Source organism: Amphibalanus amphitrite, unplaced genomic scaffold, assembly GCF_019059575.1.
Source record: "Amphibalanus amphitrite isolate SeventyFive unplaced genomic scaffold, NRLGWU_Aamphi_draft 000715F_arrow, whole genome shotgun sequence".
NCBI lineage: Eukaryota > Metazoa > Arthropoda > Thecostraca > Balanomorpha > Balanidae > Amphibalanus > Amphibalanus amphitrite.
This window is the reverse complement of record NW_024882209.1, coordinates 176,109-198,684: the sequence shown is the minus strand read 5'-3', so window position 1 is coordinate 198,684 and position 22,576 is coordinate 176,109. Positions and strand designations below refer to the sequence as shown.

Sequence of the window (22,576 nt, the reverse complement as noted above, 5' to 3'; positions counted from 1 at the left end):
ATCAAGTTTCGATAAACCCGTTCATCATCATCTCCTGCGGTTTCGAACACGCCTGTTAGGTGGCTTCTGATGCTCGTCGAGGTCGGAATTTCCAAATACGCGTGGTGCGTCGGGCCGCGCGCTCTGACTTCGGCCAAGAAAAATGCGTCAGCTGATCATTGTCATTTCTGCCACTTGCGTGTGGTGTAATGGGGTCATAACTTAAGAGACGGCTGTTTCATATCAATTATTTTACATATATCATATTTCAAACCACAAATTAATGTTCGACAGCCAAATTTAAGAAACAATACCAATACAGGCTTACAGTTTAACCCGCGCCCCGTAGGGGGGGGGGCCGAAACGGCCCCCCCTGTCCTTTTCGGTCGATATCTCCTAAACGGCTGGAGATATCGCCACCAAACTTTCAGGACCCCTCCGGGCATCAATTTTACACATTGTGACCAAAAATTTTTCCAGAGGCTATGATAGGTTGGCCACAAATGACGTCAGAGTGACGTCATGTTCTGTCATTTTCGACCGAAAAAAGACCTTCGCGAGAAGACCTGTCAGGACTACAGCTTTGAAGATACAGAAAAATGATCAAGACATAAAAGGTGTAGAATTGACAGGGCTACAAAACTGCTATCTCGAATTTTTAAAATTTTTGAGTTTAGACCCCCAAAAATCAAAAAAGCATTTTTTTTATATATTCGCCAAAAAATCCAAAAAGTTTTTTGAGTTTCGAAAAAACCGGAATATATGTGATAGTGCCTACCGTCTTCTATCTACATACCAAATTTCAGATCGATACCTCGTTTTTTGGCCAAGTTATAGCGAAAAAACTGTTCAAAAATGATGACGTCAAATTTTCAAACTCAATTTTTGGCAATTCTAGAACTTGTAGAGCAAAACGAAGACCATCATTAGACTCCCCGTGACGAGCTGCATCGAATCGATACCCATTTTATGCAAAAATATCAACTTTGAAATTTGACCTAATTTGACCTGACCTTGACCTGACCTTCACAAAAACGTGACCTAGGCTGGCCCCAAAGGCTGCCTAACCCACATAATCGCATTTGTCATGTAAAATGGACCATAAAACATGTATCACACGACACATTCATATTGTGACCCCCGGTGACCTGACCTCGCTGTGACCTGACCTGGTATCAGTGACCTCAGATAGCAAAGTATGTGTTTGACGAACAATGTACCATCGATGGTTTTCAATGAATAACCAATTTACTCGCTTTCACAGCACATTTCTTGAATTGCCTGTGAACGGTGAAAATCTGACCTTTGACCTGACCTGTGACGTCATCGGTTTGACCTAGGTCAATGAAATTTGGTCACAAGGTAGTTCCCGGGTGGGGCTATCGAACACCGTTTGAATTTTGAAAATCGGCCGGTAACTTTCCGAGATCTTAGGGGGGACCGAAACGGCCCCCCCCTACGGGTGGTAGGGTCCGCCGGTAGCCCTACGGGGCGCGGGTTAAGGCTCGACATTGTGTTGTCTACGATTAGACAGCTGATAACTCATTCCCGTACGTCGTATGGTCGTAACACTATAATGACCTTTGCTTATTGTCACAAGTGCGCCGCATTCGCGATTGTTGCCCGACGCCTGTTTGCAGGTGAGCCCACTACAGTTGTTATACATATCTAAAAACCGATAAACTTTTAGGCGAAAAAGGCACTATTCCAGGCCCATTTTTTATTTTTTTTGCGATATTAGGTAAAAACAGAAGCTTCTTATCCTAGGAAAAATAAAACGGGAAATCTTTCAAAGGTGGCACACTACCTTTAACACGCGCAGTGGAAGGGTTGCCAGTACTACGCCCAGTGGAAGGGGGGGGCGGATGTCGCCCCCCCTAAGATCTCAGCTCCCACTGGAGCTAGAAAGACGAAATTTGGAGGGTAGGTGGGGGCCATGGGGAACTCTGTTGTGTGTGAATTCATGACCCTAGGTCAATATCTTCAAGGTCAAATGAGGTCAAATGTGGTCAAATCTGCCATATGAGCGACTTTTTTGCGTTTACACGCCGATAACTCAAAAAGTTACCGGTCGATTTTCTTTTTTCTTTCACTATACGAAAGACCAAACATTTGTGAGTATGTAAAGTGAATTTCTAGTTAATCCAACAATAAATATGGCAGTTAGAAGCCTGCTAAGCGTAAGATGTCGCCGGCTGAAGCGGGATCGGCGGACGCGGGAAACGCGGCAATCACAATTTTGTGTTTACACACTCATAACTCAAGTTGTTACTGGCCGATTTTCAAAATTCTTTGACCATATGATTCCCTGTACATTTCTCAGTCTTCTCATCAAATTTGACGCGAATCTAATATAATCAGCGGTAAGGAGCGCGATGTAAAGACGGAACCGTCCCGCCCCGGCACAGTCTACAATTCAGGCGGCGCGTAACGGCTAGCGCCGGCCGCCGCGCCGCCGCGCCGCCGCGGCGGCAGGATGTTTGACTTTACATCGCTCTTACTAGAAAAGTTGTGAACCGATTTTCTTATTTCTTGCACGAGAAGATCCGCAATTCAATTCTGGGCAGGTAGCTAAAATTTCACATGAATATTTTGTTTATGGCGCGAGTTATTGGCGAAAAACAGGAGGGGTGGGCGAAATCCGCCCCCCCTTCCACTGCGCGTGTTAATACCTTTATGACACCTCTCCTGTGCCTATAACACTCGAATCTTCATACCGCCCGTGTCAGTGTCCAAGTGAAGCCTCCGGCACTTGCGCCTCGATGTCATGTCAGCCCCCCCCCCCACACACGCACCTATCCTACCTGCGCCGCCGTCCCGTCCTCACCAGTGCCAGGTTCCTTGGCAATCTGCCAATACACACAGCTCAGACGCACGGCCGCAATTACGAGCACTGCGCAGTTTCTCTCTCTCTCTCTCTCTCTCTCTCTCTCTCTCTCTCTCTCTCTCTCTCTCTCTCTCTCTCTCTCTCTCTCTCTCTCTCTCTCTCTCTCTCTCTCTCTCTCTCTCTCTCTCTCTCTCTCTCTCTCTCTCTCTCTCTGTCTCTGTCTCTGTCTCTGTCTCTGTCTCTGTCTCTGTCTCTGTCTCTGTCTCTGTCTCTGTCTCTGTCTCTGTCTCTGTCTCTGTCTCTGTCTCTGTCTCTGTCTCTGTCTCTGTCTCTGTCTCTGTCTCTGTCTCTGTCTCTGTCTCTGTCTCTGTCTCTGTCTCTGTCTCTGTCTCTGTCTCTGTCTCTGTCTCTCTCTCTCTCTCTCTCTCTCTCTCTCTCTCTCTCTCTCTCTCTCTCTCTCTCTCTCTCTCTCTCTCTCTCTCTCTCTCTCTCTCTCTCTCTCTCACCTCTCTCTCTCGCTCTTTCTCTCTTTCTTTCTATTTCTCTCTCTCCCCCTCTCTTTCCCTCTCTATCATGTGCTCTCTACTCGACCTTCTCGATGGCTTTGCCTTTATATCTCGTTGGATTTTGGTTTGCTGCATACTGAATTCACAATCCGATAGAACAGCAATTTGATGGGATTTGGAAGGGCGGACACAACACATCGCTTAGATCATTCATCAACGTCATTAGTCGCATTCAGGACTTCATGGGACTGCCCGGCATTTAAATTTTGACATGTTTCTGTGCATGCACTGTAAAAAAAAGTTTAGCACCCATGTCAAAAACCAGCACCTTATACCTGCTTATTTTAAGCAGGCTAAATGGGTACTATATTTTAGCACCCTTTTCGAAAAATAGCTCCCTGTGCCGGCTTATTTTAAGCACCCTAAATGGCTGCAACCATTTAGGGTGCTTAAAATAAGCCGGCACAGGGAGCTATTTTTCGAAAAGGGTGCTAAAATTTAGCACCCATTTAGCCTGCTTAAAATAAGCAGGTACAGGGTGCTGGTTTTTGACATGGGTTTTTACAGTGTGGTAAACATCTCATCAGCTAGCTAGGCGTATCTACTATGACGCATCGCCACAAACGAGTTTTAAACACACATCACGAGTATAAACACACAAACAAACGTAATCGCTTCATGCTTCTGTCTGAAATAATCCAGGCCTGCACGACAGAACCTCTTGCTCTACATCCCAGGTGCGGGATGTTGACATTGACATGACTTTGGGACAGAGTAGACGGAAGCTCTCTTGGTAGGTGGTCATCTGACATTTCCTGTCACCGTGTCACCACACGGACACATCCTGTCACACGGACACATGGTGACACAGCCGGCTGACAACTGACCGTGACTGGCTAAAGTGCGCAGTAAGGACACTTCCTGTGACGCTGATCCGACGGTACGGGAGGGCCAATCTTAGCCAATCTCGGATGACGAGAAACCATCTATACGCGTGCTTTACTTACCTGTAGTTGCGTGATTGAAATTGTCTCCTGAAAATGATAGAAACGGAAGGGCCAATTTTTAAATTTGTGTGTGTTTTGAATGTTTTTTATTCTGGCTGACTTTTCGATAAAATATCATGCTTTCCTTTGTGCGAACTGATACTACCTGAATGGCGATCTGGTCCTTATCGATATATCATGCTTTCCTCTATACTTTTTCAGCCCTTTCTTTTCGTGGCGATATTCGACTTGCAAAATGTTTCGTGAAAGACGACTCCATTCCCTTCTTTGTTCGGTTTTAGATTCCGACCACTCTTGCAACGGTACGCTTCTATGGTATTCAGCTTCGTTTCACATCCTTGAGCTGGAATGACCACCGGCTGCTTCCTTTCTCTCCTTTCGCTTTCTATGCCCTCACATTGCAAGCAGCTCATTGATACTTCTCCCATCCTTTCGCTGACTTCTTTCAATTCTCCTCCGTCCTCTTCGTCCGCATAGGCTGTCACCCGTCACAAACGCTATCGCTAGTCCTCTATCCATCGCATATCGCCGGACAGTCCGTCATATCCCGACCTGTCATATCCCGACCTGTCATTTACGAACCAGTCATCTCCACCGCCGCCAGCGCGCTGCGTCGTGCCGCCAAAAATACGACGACCGAACCTCTCTTCCGGCCGGCCGGTGGAGAGCCGGAGAGAGGGGGAGTAATAGGGAGAGGAGGGGAGGACTTGTCAGGCAGGTCGCTGGGTCGGGAGGAAGAGAAGCGTTTCCGGTGCCTCGAGATAGCCTTACGGTGAGTTTGTAACGGGAAATATCCGCTGTATCTGTAGATAGCATTGCAGGACAAGTCAGCTTAGCAAGCGTTGGTTTCGATGGGGATTTGTAATGAATGGGTTGATTGTTACGGTCTGCGCCTAGCCCATAGCTGTCATGGTCGAAATATGTTGCCTATTTTGCGGAAAGAATCGTTGTAGGAGATTAATTATCTTTCGTTTGTAAGTTAAAATCATTACTCAACAAGCATGGTGGCAAAACAAAGCAATGCTCATTGCTCATTGCACGAAGCGTGAACATAAACATAAGGTTTGTCATAAGACTCATAACAGCTGACGTCATCTAAACTGGTGCTAAGCTTAATGTGGGGAGTGTTGCATCAATTGCCACTGGTCAACCCATTGTCTCTGAGTCACACAGGCTCAACACTTTCGTCACACGTAGATAAATGCGTTCACAAAACCCGGCCAGAACGGGTTATGCGAGTGACGCGATTTGTGCATACAATGTGTTGCCAAAGGGTACGAGAGTGCGTTATGATATATGCTTGAGATGCGGTAGTTTGCGTCGGTTTAGCATCACAGAATGCGGTGCCATTTTGTTAAACTGGTTGGATTGATGTTCCGGCTCACATGCTACGTCTTCTGACAACTTAAGTTATACATGACCGCAAAATGTTTCAGCTTCGAATGCTGGCCTTCAAGTATATGCGCTTTTACTGTTTTAGTTTGTCATTTGACCGATTGTAGGCTACTCTATAACTAGACCTTTTTCAGTACTTATTTCTATTGGTGTAACTTTCATTTTCACTTGCACGACTCGTCCATACATGCGATTACTTCATTTCTGATGCCGTTGGACTGGTTTCGAATCGTGATCCGTGCTACCAATGCATTCAGCTGAGTTGTTAGAAATATGTTATTTTTGGCATCACGTTTGATTGAGCACACTCCTCGTGAACGGATTGATGTCAGATAGCGCATCCTGATATGCTCTGTTATTGACTTTTGATGGATGTGATTGCGTGATGGTTGCACTTTACAGATGTGGTATCGGTTGATATCGATCCATTGATCACGGATGTGGATCGTAAATTCCACGCAATTATCCGTGGGAACTGAAGTTGTGTCAGTTATAATAATCTGTGATATCCGCTTTCTTTTGATCATCTTTTCAACCCGTGTAGCATTTTCATTTGACATTGAGCAACCTGAAACTGTTCATTGTTTGGTATCCTGTGACAGTGAAATATGACCTTTACTCTGCAATTTGTCTTACCCACCATCCCCAGGTATTGTGTTGGCGTTTGTTTCGCTAGAGAAGTACCTGCTGGCTGTTATCGTCGTTTCGCTCGTGCCCGTTGCACGGTGTGTGGGTCGCATGTCACGGGGACGGATCACTCTGTTGTGAAAGGTACGCCCACCTGCACAGTGCACGGCACAGTGCAGGACCTCGCGTGTTTCATTGAAAGGGCGTGGGCGATGTTAGGCTACAACGCAGTGACATCTAGGGCAAATTACTGAGCGTGATTTGAATGTTGGCGCTTGAGCGTTGGATCAGATATTTGACTTTTTTCTTGTGTGTGTGTTTTAACGTGCATAAATTATTACCGCTGGGCGCCGATAGGCAACATCCACAGCTTTGTCCAGAAACGGTTTGGTATCCATCAAAATGAAGTTGGTTACTTACTTGTTTGAGGTGGGTTACGCCCTACGCCTATGATCGATTCTCGGTAATGTGACAAATTTCCTCCAAACAGAGACCGGTAGGTTTAGCATTTAATTGTGTCCGTCTCTGGACAGAGAATGGGTGAGGGACAGAGTATAGGCGTGGCCAAGGTGTGGCCGTCCCGAGCCGTGTGTGGGCGACGGTATAGGTCAGTCCGCTGTCCCTACACCAGCGGGCCCGGGCGGACTGGAATGTTCCGCTGGAACCGTGCCAGGCGAACCCTGTAAACATCTCCGCGGTACCCTTCAGCTCTGGCGAAAAGCGAGCATAGCGTAAGGGCAGTCACATGCTCACTTGCTTCTTTTCTCAATGCCGTCAATAATGAAGAGCTTCACAAGTCTGAAACCCCTCATTCTGCATCAACTTCTGATGAGTGTGGAACCGAAAAACAACTCCCACAAGCGGTCAAACTGACAGAAAGACAGAAAGACAGAAAGACAGACAGACAGACGGACAGATGCTACGCCTTCCTTAGACAGCCTAACCTCAACACTGACTGGCAGTGAACACTGAAACTGAGAAATTTTCGCCGGTGTCAAACTTCAAGGGCGTCCGGACGGTAGCTGGAACTTCTTGCGAATGCTTCTCTCTTTGCACAGTAGCAGATGGATGTCTCGCATCACTCGGGGTTGCGTAACAGTTGTGAAAAGTGAACTGCCGACATCTGCTACCTTCCATCCCTTCCCATCTGGTCTGATATCGTCTCGTCCTGTCCCTTCTCCTCTTGTCTCGTCTCTCGCTCCGTCTCGCCTTTAGTCTCTTTTCGTCTACTTTCGTCTCGTTGATATCGTTTTTACGCGGTTTTCTGTTCTCCTGTTTGTTTTGTCTCTCCTCTTCCTTGTCCTTTTGTCTCTCTCGCCGATATCCCTCAGAAAATATTTTCTCTTCGATATGTTAATTTTGCCATTTTATCGTTTTGTCATTCCATCTCGTCTTGCATATCACAATGTTGCATTTTTTTGCCAATATCCTGACGCTTTTTGGGCAGCCGATTGCGAACAAATAGAGAACCGTCTAATGGGTGTAAGCTCCCACCGCCTCAGGCCGTGACCTGTCAACACCGGAGGGGTAATTAGAAGCGACCGTGAGGGATGAGATTTAGTGGGAACTGCGCTGTTGGCGAACTGACAAGCATTGACAGTTGTCTGGTCTCAAGTGATTCCGATGACGAGAAAATACGGGGAAGCGGGGTGGTATCTAGCGTAATTTCTGTGTAATGCTGGGTATCCACATATAACATCATATCAGCAGGTTGATTGCTCAAGTGGTGTCAAATCACACACCGTTGGTGTTAGTACGCCGTGTGACATCATTTCACTGGTGATGATGGTGCCGGACGCCCCCCCCCCCCTAGTGGTGCCGCTATCGGATATGTCACAATCGACGTGCGGATTGGTGCCGCGGTCCTGCGCGCTACAGGATATCGCAGCGTGCGGATCCGGTTTGAACCGGCTTCAGTCGGTATCAGCGGCACTCACCTGGATCACTGAATGAATCAGGACACTTATATTTACCATAGCAACTCGGTACAGCTGGACAAACTTGGCGATAGAGATAAAGGTTTTGCGTCAATACGCCTGGATTGGATAAGGAAGCATTGAATGGGATTAGGCGAAATTCGATAATAACCAATCTGATTTACTTTATTCACTGTGCGATTACGGTGGCTAATTTTGTGAAATGATGAGCTTGTGAATTGTATTTTCCTGCTAGATAATATGCTAGAGCAAGCATACCTACTCCTAATATAGCACTGCATAGTGCATACTGCATAGTGCACAGCCAGATATATTTTCTGTCAATCTCTGTTACCTTTGGCTTTACGCTGTTTTTGTGCGTTCTGCCTGCAGGTTTTTTTTTTGTTCCTGTTTACTTTTTACACCTCAACACTTATATTTCTGTTCTGAGCATTGTCATATGACATCACTACCGGACACGAATGTTGTCAGGCTTGAGCAAAGCTTCTTTTTGATGATTTGCTATTTCCATCACCATTTATTTACTCCTTAACCCGCGCCCGGCTGGGGGTCCTGGATTTCCACGCCCTGCTGGGGGGGGGGGGGGTGTTTGAACACCCCCCCTTGTAACTCGGCTCCTGGGCCACGTAGCGATACGCGGAAGGCGGCGTTCGAAAGAGCGCCAAAAATAATGACGGAATCACTTCGGTCAATTTTTTGATCAGGTCAAAGGTCAGGTCACCAGAGGTCATTGAAGGCAAAATTTCGCCGATTTCCAGGTCGAATATCGAAAATTTCCAAGAAGCCAACGCATAACTCGGGAACCAATAGAGCTACAGCGCCGCGGAAAAGCGCATTCGATAGCCCTATTAACGCCCTTTCTGAGTAATTCTCTCAGATTTGACCTAACGTCAACGGTTTTGCCTGCAGGGGGCAAAAACTGCAAAAATAGCCGATTTTTTCGGAAACAGTTTTGAGGCAATAACTTTTGACCCAAGCCTTGTACGAGCTTACTTTTACCGGCATCGTGTTCCTCTGGTCAAGACGCATCGAATGAACTATAACTTGACCTTGAAAGGTCAACTTGAAAATTTGACCTCAGGTCAAGGTCATGACCTGACCGGAAAGGGTCATGTTGCATATCAGTCGATCCGTATCGTCGAGCTGAACACATCTAAGGCGTTTTCATCGCTCTAGCACGCCTCTATCAAAAGTTATTTGCGAAAAACTGTTAGATACAATTCGTGACCTAAGATGACCTCAGGGCATAAACAAGGGTCACGGACACCATTTTCATGTTCAGTGTGTCTAAACCACTTGTAATTCAGTGTTTGGGAGTGTTTATAATGTGTTTCGTCCAAAAGAGGCGCATTTCAATTTTCTCCCATTGACTTATAATGGGGAGGTCGCAAAATTGACCTGACCTTAGGACCTTATCAAAACCTGACCTGACCTGACCTTATCAAAATTCCGAGATATACATTTTATAGATACTGTTACCCTTATCAATCGCTGAAAGTTTCAAAGCAATCGGTCACTCGGTGTAGCTATGACAGACATTGAAACTTTTTATGAGGTGAGGTCACTTCAAGTGACCTGGTGACCTGACCTTGAATGACCTTGGTCTGAAATTTTCACAACATGTGTAGAATTGATGTATGATAAGGTGTACCAAAAACGGCGGCGCTCCGCGCCGCCGTTTTTGAGATATTCGCGAAAAACCACAAGGGGGGGTGTTCAAACACCCCCCCCAGCAGGGCGCGGGTTAACCTGTCTTACCTCTTGTTCCCACAACCACCTTATACCCAACCCTCGGCTCGAGTTCTTACGAAGCCAGGCTAACCTCCTCTCTGTGATAAACGGGATAGTTTGAGGGCCGGCCAGCCCCAGCCCGGGCCGGGCGCGGCGGCTGCTGGTTGGCAGGTAGCCCAGTCTCGTGCCCATGCTGGCGAGCCCGCGACCGCCCACCGCCCTCGCGTCGCCAGCTGTCCGCCGCCCACGGGGAGAGGGGTGGGGGGGGGGGGGGGCTACCGCCTGCCCCCATGACCTTGGGGGAGGCACAGAAATGACAGGTGTGTTGTTAGGGGCTGGCCGTGTGCCGATCTATACATGAGGAACGGAGGCCCTTCGAGATTAGGCTCATGGATGCCAGAGCAATGTGCATATTCCATGTTCTATTCACATTACTATCGTGCTGCACTTTTTTATTACTTCGTGCTTAGCCTCACTGATTTGTTGTCAGTTTTTTTCATATAAAATGCACTTACTAAGATATGTCAGCATTGGATGAAAGTGCGTGCACACTTGGCTTCTTCCGCTGTGTATAAACTCCAAGCACTGGGAATATTATCCAGATCTGCATCTTACGTCAAGGCCATGTCGTGCGACTTCATATAAGCAGCCTACTCATAATCATGCTACCGTAATCCTCCATGCACCATCCCAGCGCGCTTCCTCTCACCACAACATGCAGATTGCAGACACCTCTCGCTGTGAAAACCACGAGCGCTGCCAAGGCTGGGTACGTTCCCACTTACCTTCCGCTGTTTTCAGAGGTCGAGAAGCAATTAACTCACGGTCTTTATCGCGCTGGCGCTTGTGAACTTCGCGCTCATATAAACCATCATATTATGTGACCTCGCTACACTGCATCGACGTTGGGGCATTGCATTCATAATCTTCTCCCCACTCTGTCTCTCTTCCTCTCTCCTTCCCTCTACTCTATCTCTCTCTCGCTCTCGCTCTCTCTCTCTCTCTCTCTCTCTCTCTCTCTCTCTCTCTCTCTCTCTCTCTCTCTCTCTCTCTCTCTCTCTCTCTCTCTCTCTCTCTCTCTCTCTTTCTCTCGCTCTCTTTTGCTCCATCCTTCTCTATTCTTCTCTTACCGTCTCTCTGTCCCTCTGTCTTTCTCTCGTTTCGCCTTGTCTTGTCTCATTTTTACTCATTCTACCTTGGGTTTTTCATCTTTTCTCCCTCTACCTCTCTTTTTAGATCCATTGCCATATCTCCACCCAGCTCCTTTCGTCTTTTTCCTCATACTTTGCGCATCTCATTTCTCCTATACCTGATCTCTATCCTGCCTCATCAGTCATCACTCCTGACACCTTCAATTTGCTTTCTTCTGTCCTCTTCCGACACTTACTCGCTGCCAGCCCCCCCTCCCTAGTGACCTTTCTGTCTTCCCACCCACTCTGACACTGGTGATTAGGACAGGGTCACGCCACCGTCACCTCCCTACTGTCATCTGTCATGGTGACAGCGGACGGTCGAACGCTGACAGGGGGTCTGGGGATGTGTGCCAAAAGCATGCGGATGCTTTTAAAAATGTTTAATGGTGTGAAAGTTTAAGTTAAGCGTAATTTATTTATTCTGATTAGGTATGTCAAATAACAAACTGACGCAGTTGGGGGAAGGAAGACTTTTAGGTTACATTTGTGGGCAGCATTTTAACTTTAGGCGGTCGCTGCATCTATAGCAATGTAATAGAAGATGCAAATTAATTTCAACTTAGAAGTAAAATGTGAAGGCAGCATGGCTGCTGCCACTCAACAGGCTCCCGTTACAGATTATTGCAGTGCCTGCAATCTCGCTGCACTCAGCCTCCGCTAGTGAAAGGGTTGACTGTGCTGAGTTCACGCATCACTGGTTCGGTGATTGCTCTCCATAGCAGCTGCTGAAAGATAGACGGGGGAGGGGTCTTGTGAAATTGTCGAGCAAGTTGTTATGTTGCTGATTATCATAATAAAACCTGTGGCAAAACCCTTGTAAAACTTTCCTCATTCGAATCTATAATCGCTGTTTTATTTGCATTTCGGAGTGAGTTGCATTCCATATTTGTTTATGCTCGGTTTTTCTCCTACTGTTAGCGCCAGACCCCTTGAGACCCTAATTTTTCGCGATTACTTTTAAATGCGTGAAGGAATTTCAACCAAGCTCAGGACATGGCCGTTTCAAGACAGGCCGAAACTTTTACAATTTAGATATTTTATCGCCATTTCAATATTTCAGGCACTTGTCATTGACTCGTAATGCTAAATTTCGAGCAAGATTTTCATCCGGTGTGTAGAGGCTATCACCAGTCAGTCTGTGATACGTTATGACGTCACAGCTAAGCCCCGCCTCTGTGGTCTTGGCCTGCGGCGGTTTCGGGCCGGCGCGCGGTCACTCTCGCTGTGGCGGGGAGCGGGGACGGGCGACGGTCGAGCGGTGCCGAAAGCCGGCGGAGTTGTGCGTAGCGTCTTGGCTGACAGTGCCCAGAGAGCGACATGATGACTAAGGAGTCATAAATGCTCAATGCGCATTGCTTCTACAATGCTGATATGTTCGCTGATATATTTTTTTTTTTATAAGCTGCAAATGACGGGCAGATGGCATATAACTGACATAAGGTTAGGAAATATTCACCTGTATTTAAAGCCTATGGCGTTGCAGATAATGCGATAATGGGATGTCGGATGTCACCAAGTAGCTGCCGATTTGTACATCGCTATGCAACCATCGAACAACGCAATAATAAGTTAATTGCCTGAGCTTCACATCATACGGCTCGCTCGTATTTCAAACAGATACCCTACATCGAAAATCGTATTTGTTAGGAATCGTTAACGTTTGTTCGAAGCACGACTGAGTAGTAGGTTGAGGAGTGATGGTCCTCTTGGTCCTATATACAAGAGTCAACAAGAGCCTAACATTTACTTGACCGTCTGCTGCAATTGACTCATAGCACGTGAAGCGTCAGCGAAATTCATAGTCCTTCACAGATGGCAGAAGTGTCGTTTGTACAGAGGTCGCTGATGGGCACGGGTCAATGCCGCAGTCGTGGGCGGAGCCTAATGTCATATGACGTAGAAAGCCTCTATCCAGGATGGAAAAACAGTTAACATTACGAGTCAATGACAAGTGCCTGAAATATTGAAATGGCGATAAAATATCTAAATTGTAAAAGTTTCGGCCTGCCTTGAAACGGCCATGTCCTGAGCTTGGTTGAAATTCCTCCACGCATTTAAAAATAATCGCGAAAAATTAGGGTCTCAAGGGGTCTGGCGTTAACAGTAGCTGGGTTCGTAATATCTCGTAATAGGTGTATGTTCTGTCACCCATGACCTCCCGATCGTTTCACTCGCCAGCTGACCCGTTTATCAGCTGATTTCTCTGCTCAGCTGATTCCGCTGCTCAGCTGATGCTAGTCATCGGACTCTCTCGGCGCTGACCGGTCGAAGGTCACAGAGGAGCATGGGTCGCGGGGGACGGCCAACCCAAACAGACAAATGCCTGACGAGTATGGGCAGTGAATCAGAGCATAGGAGACTTTGTGACTCTTGAACTGGGGATGAGCGTGCGGAAGGACAGGTATATGATACGAGCAAACGGATACACGGACGGACGTATGGGCTGAGAGACTGGTTCATGGAGAGGCGAGTAGACGAACGGACGAAGGGAAGGACGGGTAGACGGACGAGACAGATCGAGATAGACGGATGGATGGACACGAGACTGATAATAAGAGACGTGACGGACGGAGGCGGAGAGTGGATGGAAATTCATCGTTCTCGTTTGAAATCCCACGAAAAGGGCTAGGTACATATAAAAGAGATGCCTAGATATGTATTAATGCTTCATATGCTTGTCGGTGACCCATCGCATTTTTTTATCAACCTCAATCACCAGCTGTCCAGGATTGCCTCAGTAATTTAGTCTGCATCTCCCTCCTTACTTCTAAATTCCATCGCTAGATGGCAGTAGTAGTCGGCGCCTGAAGGTATACTGTGCCGCATGACTCGCGCACAGTACGAGACCGCCATCTTTCAAGGTTGCCTTTTTGGAAACTGTGGAAACTGAACTATGGAAACTGAACGATGCTGAATTATTTGTATTGATAATTGATGGCTATTGATGATAGCTCATTGCACACACGTTTGTAATATTTGCAGACTGGTGTTGATATATAGTTCCTGTGAAGACGCCTCTGAACCGGTGCAGGTGTATTGTTCACAGCGAGCGAGCGTGGCGCGGACCCAGTAGAGACTGACCGGCCCCGCACGGTCCGGCCGGGAGCCGCCGCCGGACCGTGCCCCGAGGGCACACACGGTCGTAGAGATGCAAACCCCAGGTACAGACTGGGGATGCACACCACCACAGTTCCGACGTCAAATAAACAAACAATTAACCGACGACATTGCACCATAGAAGCCCTAGCATATCAGCATATGCAGATGGAGGTCGTGAAAAGCATTTCATCAAAACATCATATTTAAATGTCTCTACCCTCTCTGACCGCCTGACTCACATTCGTGTTCTAGCACTCCATGAATCATAATCACCGCACCGACATTTGTATCTGTCGTCTGCTGCCGCTGCCAGAGGTCATTTATCGTGCAGTGATTCAGAGGCGTGACCTTTGACACCTAGTGAGGCGGGGGGGGGGGGGGAGGGTGGTCACATGTGGCCTGCACGTTGCACGTGGGAGCATCGTTAGGGTGACATAGATTTGATTTGAAGGAGAGCAATTTAAACGTTGATTTGCTGTGCCAGTAGGGGCTAGAGTAGTTTAAGAAGATCGTTAGGCTAACGATTTATTTAACGACATAGCTGTCGGCTGCTTGCTACATAAGAATAATGACCATACTCCAAAACGCATGTCATCGACCAACGATCCACGAATAAACATTGGACAAATAATCTCATTCATTTGAAGTTAAAACGAGTCGAGCTTACAATTGGTTCGCCAGAAAATAGAAGAAATGCATATGAATTACGTTACGTCTTAAAAAATGAAACTCCAGAAGTATGAAGTTGGTTCAGTTGACGGCCAGCGGTCACTGAATTCTCCCGTGATTGACACAAAGCTCGGAAGCACAGGCAAACCTCACTCACGCATAACCTTGCAACTTCGTACTGCACGTCATTACGCAACATATGCAGCCTCCGACGGTTCTCTCATCTCTGCTCCGCGTTCAATGTTTAGTTCAACGAGCCTTTTGGCCACCAGCCAACACCGCAATAGCTCTAGATCGAAACCGCAGAGGTCTGTAGTGTCTGAGAGATTGAGGTAGGCATTCGGGAAATGTTTGGTTGGTATCGGTGTGGAGTATATCATTACCAGTGAGTCATGTAGCCTATAGGTGAACATGGAATTTAAAAGTGACCGTATTTTGGATGCAGTAAATGTTTGTTGTAATTGATCTATTATCAATTTTCTAATGGGCTGGATCTGAATGTTTGTCTTTAGATATACTGCATGCAACTTGTTTTCCTGGATGTGTTTCTGTTTGCAATAAAGAGCCTTACTTTCGACATCAGTTTATTATCAATCAAATAACGATAGAGAGAAGACAAAACCATAGCCATCCCCTTCATTGTTCTCTCAGCACTAAGACTGAGATTCAGTCCTAAGACCACCTCTATCCACCCCCTTTCCAGCTCCTCCCCTCGCCCTCCCCCGACCCCCTCTAACCTTGCCAGTTTCGCCTTGGCCTCACTTTTGAACCGTGTCCAACCGAACATGGGCAGCTTTGTCTCCCTGTAGAACAATGGCCATGCAATGGTCTGCGCTGACTTCAGATGGTGTAGGGTACACTGGGTACACTGTTATAGGGTGTAAACACTGCCACCAGGTTCAGTGTTTGGGTGTGTGTTGGATCGCGGCTATCGCTAGGGTACGAACATAGCCGGTTAGCTAGAGAGAAGGTGGTATGCGCTAGAACACAAGACTAAACACTGACAATTGTGGGGTGGGACAATGGAATGGTGGTGGCCGGGTGTTGGGGGCTGATATCTCGCGTACTGAGGCGAGGTAAAACGTTATGCGTCAGCTCAACACACCAGAGTGATTGTTCGTAAATTGTCAACACGGTGCCACGCCAAATGATGAGCTGTGCCTTTGTTTTCATCATAGCCATAGTCCCGAGCTGCAGAAGTGTTGTGAGGTTAGGAGAAGGGAAGTGACAATGTTGCATTGCTGTGAAATAGCCCATTGCTCGAATGTATTAGTGATAGCGCTTTTTTCTCCCCTGTTTATAGTGAGGTGGATCTAACGTCTGTTCCAATACCCTCTAGAGACCCGAGAGCAAGTTTACAGATAAAAAAAGACGAAATTTGGGATATAGTCTGCTTAAGTGGTGTGATTGATAAATTTCCAGTCGTTTTGGCCATATGCCCCAATGCGCATGCGCAGTGACCTGTATACTATAGTATACATTCGGTTTCAGAACTTATTTTTTTGCACTTGGTTGTTAATATTAAAAGTGATAAATATGCTTTTTAAGGGTCGCATGGACAATGTCTAGCAATGTGATGAATGGGCTGATGTGTTCTAATTCTAATCTAAACCTTTTGGGGTGATATCTGCATGGAAAAAAACATACTTGTTGTTGTAAACATACTCAGGAGCATTGGGGGTGACATCTTGATCACCTAATTCGAGGTCACTCTCACTGTCGGACCCAGGAGCAGGATCGACTCGAGGGATATACTCGTCTCCTGAATCAGAGACATCTAGGTCGGATCCGGAACAGGGGGCGTAGCCAAGGGGGGTGGGCATAGGGGCCATGCCCCCCCCTGGAGCCCAAAAGGGCCCCCATCGTGGTGTCATAGTACGGTAAGGGGCACAATAAAAGTAGCGTAAGGGCCCCTCGGGGCACTCCATTGGGTTCGCGGGGGCCTTTCGGGCCTGCGACCTTGCCTCTAGGGCCCTCTGGGCTCTCTTCATTGGTTATAAAAGGGCCCTTCGGGCCTGAGGCTTTGCCACTGGGCCCCTCGGGGCCTCTCCATTGGGTTCGCAGGGGCCCTTCGTAATTTTAAGGTAGTTAAGCAAATAACTACGTCATGATATTAAGAAAATGTTGGCCTCTTCGCTCACATGGGCCCCTTTCGGTCTGATTGCCCCCCCCTGAGGAAAATTCTGGCTACGCGCCTGGCCCTGTCAGGCGTTCAGGGGCCCCTTAGGGTCCTTAACATGCTCAGAAAGTTTTCCTGTAGATCAGAGAACCCGTCACGCGCGCTCAGGCGCCTCTTCATGCACTTAGAGGGCCCTGTCGTGTACTCAGAGAGCCTTTCTGTGGCTTAGAGGGCCCCGTGAAGCGATCAGGGGCCCCTCCATGCGCTCAGGGGGCCTTGTGTATTCAGAGGGTTTTTCTGTTTCTTAGAGTGCCCTCGTCAAGTTATCAGAGCTTACGAGGCTCTCATGGGCTGTAGGGGCCTTTGGCGGTCTGAAGGACCCTCATACGACCTACGGGGCCCTCAAGACCGCCTTCAGAACTAGCTGAGCGACTCTATGAAGCTATTCGTGGGCCTATCTAGCAGGGACCCATGGACTGCTTGCCCCTCAGTTCTAACATTTTTTTCATTTTTCAATTAAAAAAAAATATTTGGGCCCCTGTAAGTTTAGCCCCCTCCTGGAGGAAATCCTGGCTACGCCCCTGAATTCCGGAATCAGGTGCTTCGAGTATGGCCTTGATACTGGCAGACGACAGGCCACCTATAAAACAGCACAGTTTATCAAACTTCGCTCTATAATCCGACCTAACTTTTCAGTGATGGCATGCAGACTGTGACGCCACGATCCCTTTTGGTTGACCATTTATTCTCCATTCAAAAACAGTATTTTACCATCAAATACCAGTAAAACGCCGTTAGGGCGATGAACGAGAGAGCGCAAAGGTGAGTCGTTTACGTGCCTGAGTGTGAAATGGTACCCCGACTGACTTGTGTGCAACACCATACTAACCGGTCCCTAACGTTGTGCCATATTTTAGCGCAATAATTATTGAGATGTGTCCGTGGGAACCACAAGTATGTTTACGCTTCACGTCCTGAATGTATACTTGAGTGCACATGTCCTGTTGTAATGTAAGCCTAAGTGTATACTATAGTACACAAATCAAGAAACGAGCGAATCCTGATGGATACCATAGTATACACATTCAATAAGTAGGATTTAATTTTGCGGTTTAGGCATGACAATTATCTTAATATGTGTCTTACAGTCACGATACAATAAAGTTTTTTTCAAGAGAGTGGAATATAAGATATAGGGCACTTGCATCATCGGGTGGCATGAAATGAAGTCTGAAGTCCGGATGTATACTATAGTATACAATCAAGTACGATAACACATTTCGTCAAAATTACGAACGCTAAAGCAAAAATAACTATACACATATTTGCACAGCACCTTCCTCATAACTAACAACATGTCAAAAATGATGATAACATGGCATGATAATAAGAAAAAAAGAAAACATGTCGGAGCCTCACCTGAACGCGTCCGTCGCCCCGACATAGCAAAGTCGAAAAGGCCCCTGGCGGCAAATTTTGCAACCAAAGGTTTGTTTTTGGCACCAGATGGCAGGCATTGGATCAGTCTGAGGTATGACCATAGCTATTGCGATCTCTGAGTACATCGGAGCGATATAGACGGCGCTGAAGCCATGTATACTATAGTGCACCCGGGGTCTCTAGAGGATACACTAAATGGGTATAAGTATTGCACATGCAATATGCATTTATACTGCTAACGATGTAAGGATGCGCCAGACCTGTAAAACGCGAAACTTTTTGGGCTCGCTGATAAAGAATGACGAGAGCGTTGAATCATAATAAGTCATTCTTCTGATTTTCAATGGAGCCACCCCTCGGAATGGGGACACTGTATTTACAGACCAGCCGTTACGATACATTGTCAGGTAGTCACGTTTGAACTAAGACGGTATGAACACGATTGAGGCATTCGTGATGTAGCAAAATGTGATGTCGTCACGATGTAACTGATATATAGCAAGAAGACAATTGATGTATGTAGGTCAGGGAATCAGAATACCCTTGGATTCAGTAAGAGTTGATTTCAAAACAAATGTATCGGGTCTCTTCCATATCAACCGTGTTCTTGTGCTGTCAGTCATAAGTCAGTATGGAAATACGTTCATGATTGAACATGTACTCGCATCATCCCTCAAATGGATGAATTTAGTTTGTTCCTTTTTTCTATCAGACAAGGGCTACGCGTCATTTATCCCTTTGTGCTGTTCGCGGCGAACGTTTTTCCGAGTTCTAGCCCTCGCCGCGCTGGCAGCGCTTGTCACCAATATGACGTCCCCTCTCTACCGTTTCAGGTGTTTCGTCCACTCCACACCGTCCACAATGGTGGACTACGCTCGGAGGAAGCCCAACATCCTCCTCAGCACCTATGGTGAGGGGGTGTGCGGCCGCCGGGGCTGCTTGCCTGCCCAGAGAGAACGACTAGCGCTGCATCAGCTGACTGCGGATAGAGGGGAGGAGCGACTCCGCTACCTCGTCACTCTACCCGGCCCGGAGACGGAGCCGGAGCCGGGGCACAAGCTGGCCCCGGAGCCGGAATCGGGACCCGGACCCGGGCTGGGGTCCGAGTTTGGACTGGAATCGGAGTCCAAGTCTGGATCGGAATCGGGGGAGGAATCCGGTGATGATTCCGGTCAAGAGCTGGAGTTTCGTGAGGATGCCATCGAGAGGTAAGTCGGATTGTCAGTTGCTGTTTATATGCCCTTTTTCAGGAAAAAAAAACATTACATTACACATGATGAGCGATCAGTGATGCAACGTGAAGATTTTTGCGCGATTTTTTCCTGATTATCTTTGGAATGCAATGCTGGACGGTTGATTCATCACAAAATATCTACACGACTATGTATCTGTAATTCAAAGCTTCAGATCTTTGAAGAGGTCGCTTGATTTTTTTAAATTATCTATGTCAAACTCAAGCGTTATGATAATGGCCGTGTAATGATTTAAATATGTGTTCACTACGTAGTTAAACAACTGCGAGTATTTATATAGGTGCTTTAGTTAGATTCATGGTAGACTCTCGGATAGATTCTTTGATGTTCGAAGAAATTAGGGACGATTCAGGCTGCACTTCGTTTTGAAGCATCGAATCGCATCAAAGACATCATCGACTAAATACTTCACGGAAGCGCTTCCATCGTGTCTTTCTTCAAAATGTTGTATCAGAGGAAAATCACGACCTGCTTCACTCTTACTATCTGCCAATGTCCACATGTCACGATGAATTGTCGGTTCACATCTCGAAACCGACACCGCTATCAGCCCTCAGTTCACGTGCTGCTCTATCATCTGAGTCACCGTGTAAACACACCTTTAGATGAAGTGCCGCCCAATTGAACTCATGCTCATACGAGAACTGCGAATCGCCGAGACAGAAAACTGGCCTCTGATATCGACCAAGGTGGTCTGAAGGGTCGGACAAGGACAGAGATCGGATCAACATCAGCTTCTGGATGTGGTACCCGGCCTTGACCAGATGCTAAACATGTTGACGGCCTGGTTGATGAGCTGAATGTGTTTGCTGAGATGACTTTCAGATCAAAGGGCCGATATATACGGGCCTGCAAGGATGCAAGGCCTGTTTTCTTATTCAAATCTCTCTCTCTCTCTCTCTCTCTCTCTCTCTCTCTCTCTCTCTCTCTCTCTCTCTCTCTCTCTCTCTCTCTCTCTCTCTCTCTCTCTCTCTCTCCATCTCTCTCTCTTTCTCTCTCTCTCTCTCTCTCTCTCTCTCTCTCTCTCTCTCTCTCTCTCTCTCTCTCTCTCTCTCTCTCTCTCTCTCTCTCTCTCTCTCTCTCTCTCTCTCTCTCTCTCTCTCTCTCTCTCTTCTCCTGTCTCCGTGCATCTATCCGTGCACTTGCTTATCTATACTCCTGTGCTCCTACCTATCTTCGGCCGCCGTTTTCTCTCCCTATACCACCGAAAAGCTGCAGTGCCGGCCGTTTCGTGGACGGCATTGTGTGCGTTTGAAGTGACGACTTGTGTTCCGCTTACAGATATTTTGCCGGTAGCCCAGGCTTAGGCAGTGTCCGCGGAAGTTGGCTGGAACCTCTCCAAGACTGCAGCTCAGAAGGATCGCGCAAGGATGCATACTTGCACCACCACAGGAAGAAAGAAACCAAGCCAGGTTCGTATACGAATAATAACTACTAAAATATTATAGTAGTTATCATCATTCCACGACATCATAGTAGTTAACAACCAATTCCAATATCTCACTCCCACAAGCATCTCGGTATTACCCTTTCTCAAGATTTGCGCTTTCATCAACATGTAAATGACATCATTTTAAAAGTCAATAGATCCTTAAGTCCTATCTACCCTATAGCATCACTTTTACCAAGACACGTACTGGATCTCATTTACCGCATATACATCCGACCCTACTTTGACTATTGCGACATTATTTATGATGGAAGTATCACACTGACTGACTCCTTACGACTGGAAAGACTTCAAAACAGGGTAGCTAGACTTGTGACAGGAACTCTACGTAGGACATCGACTGATAAACTGAGACAGGAATTAGGATGGACTACCCTCAAAACGAGACGGAACATTCACAAACTCACAATGTACTACGCACTCAGGCAACCACAATCACAACTTCCTACATACATCACTTCCATCATTCCTAACACTCGATCGCAAGACACCGGCAGACTCCTAAGAAATTCCAACATACAGACACTGCCCAAGAATAGGACTACATTATTTCAAAACTCATTCGTACCATCAACCACTAAGCTATGGAACACACTTCCTAACAACATCCGCAGTGAAACATCCATTAAACTTTTCAAAAAGGCCCTTCTTAAGCATTTGGGAACCCCTCCCCCTCCTCACTATTTCTCCTACGGTACCAAATTTGGAAACAGGGTTCACACTAGGCTAAGGGTCGGGATGTCTCAGCTCAATGCTCACCTTTTCCCCTTACAGCTTTCTGATTCCCCTCAATGTCAATGCGGGTCACCCAGTGAAACTGTTCGTCACTTTCTTTTATAGGGGAGATCCGTGTAAGACGCCCAGGGTCGGTAAGAGGCCCCATCGCTTTTTTTACCAAACCAATAATGTTATTTATTTTTTAATGTTCTTGTAAAGCAGAAGCCCTCTTGAAACAACAACTCACGAAACCTGAGGTATCAGGTGCGTCGCAGCGACTTTTGGTAAGCCTGTTTCTGTTTTTGCCCCTTTACTTGCTAGATATATGCATCTTTATCACCCTTATATATCTGAAAAAAACAATGGCTATCAAATGCAATCTTTTCTCATCGAAATTGTCACATGTTAGCTTCAGAATAGACCATGTTCTGGTGCGCTGCAAATGTCTCATAAACCATAAATATTGTGGACGTTAAAACACTGTATTTTTTTAAGAGGCCCTCCCTTCGAGGATGATAAAACGCCCCCCGATAAAAAACGCCCCCGATGCTAAAACGCCTGCACCTGTGGCAGGCGTGGCATTCTTTTTTCAAGGAGTTTGTTTTTGTTTCTTTTTTCTGTTTCTTT

At 46.8% G+C, this 22,576-nt stretch overlaps 1 protein-coding gene across 2 annotated transcripts in view; it reads left to right on the top strand.

Moving 5' to 3' along the window:
* The window catches only part of LOC122365107 (tyrosine-protein phosphatase non-receptor type 13-like), a 102,022-nt gene that overhangs the window by 7,867 nt on the left and 71,579 nt on the right, over positions 1-22,576 (top strand). For both annotated transcript variants that reach the window (XM_043336050.1, XM_043336049.1), the window contains exons 2-3: positions 19,363-19,737; positions 21,064-21,194. In XM_043336050.1, coding sequence (XP_043191985.1) covers positions 19,391-19,737; positions 21,064-21,194 — 478 coding nt within the window. In that variant the 5' untranslated portion in view covers positions 19,363-19,390. The remainder of the gene's footprint in view (positions 1-19,362; positions 19,738-21,063; positions 21,195-22,576) is intronic.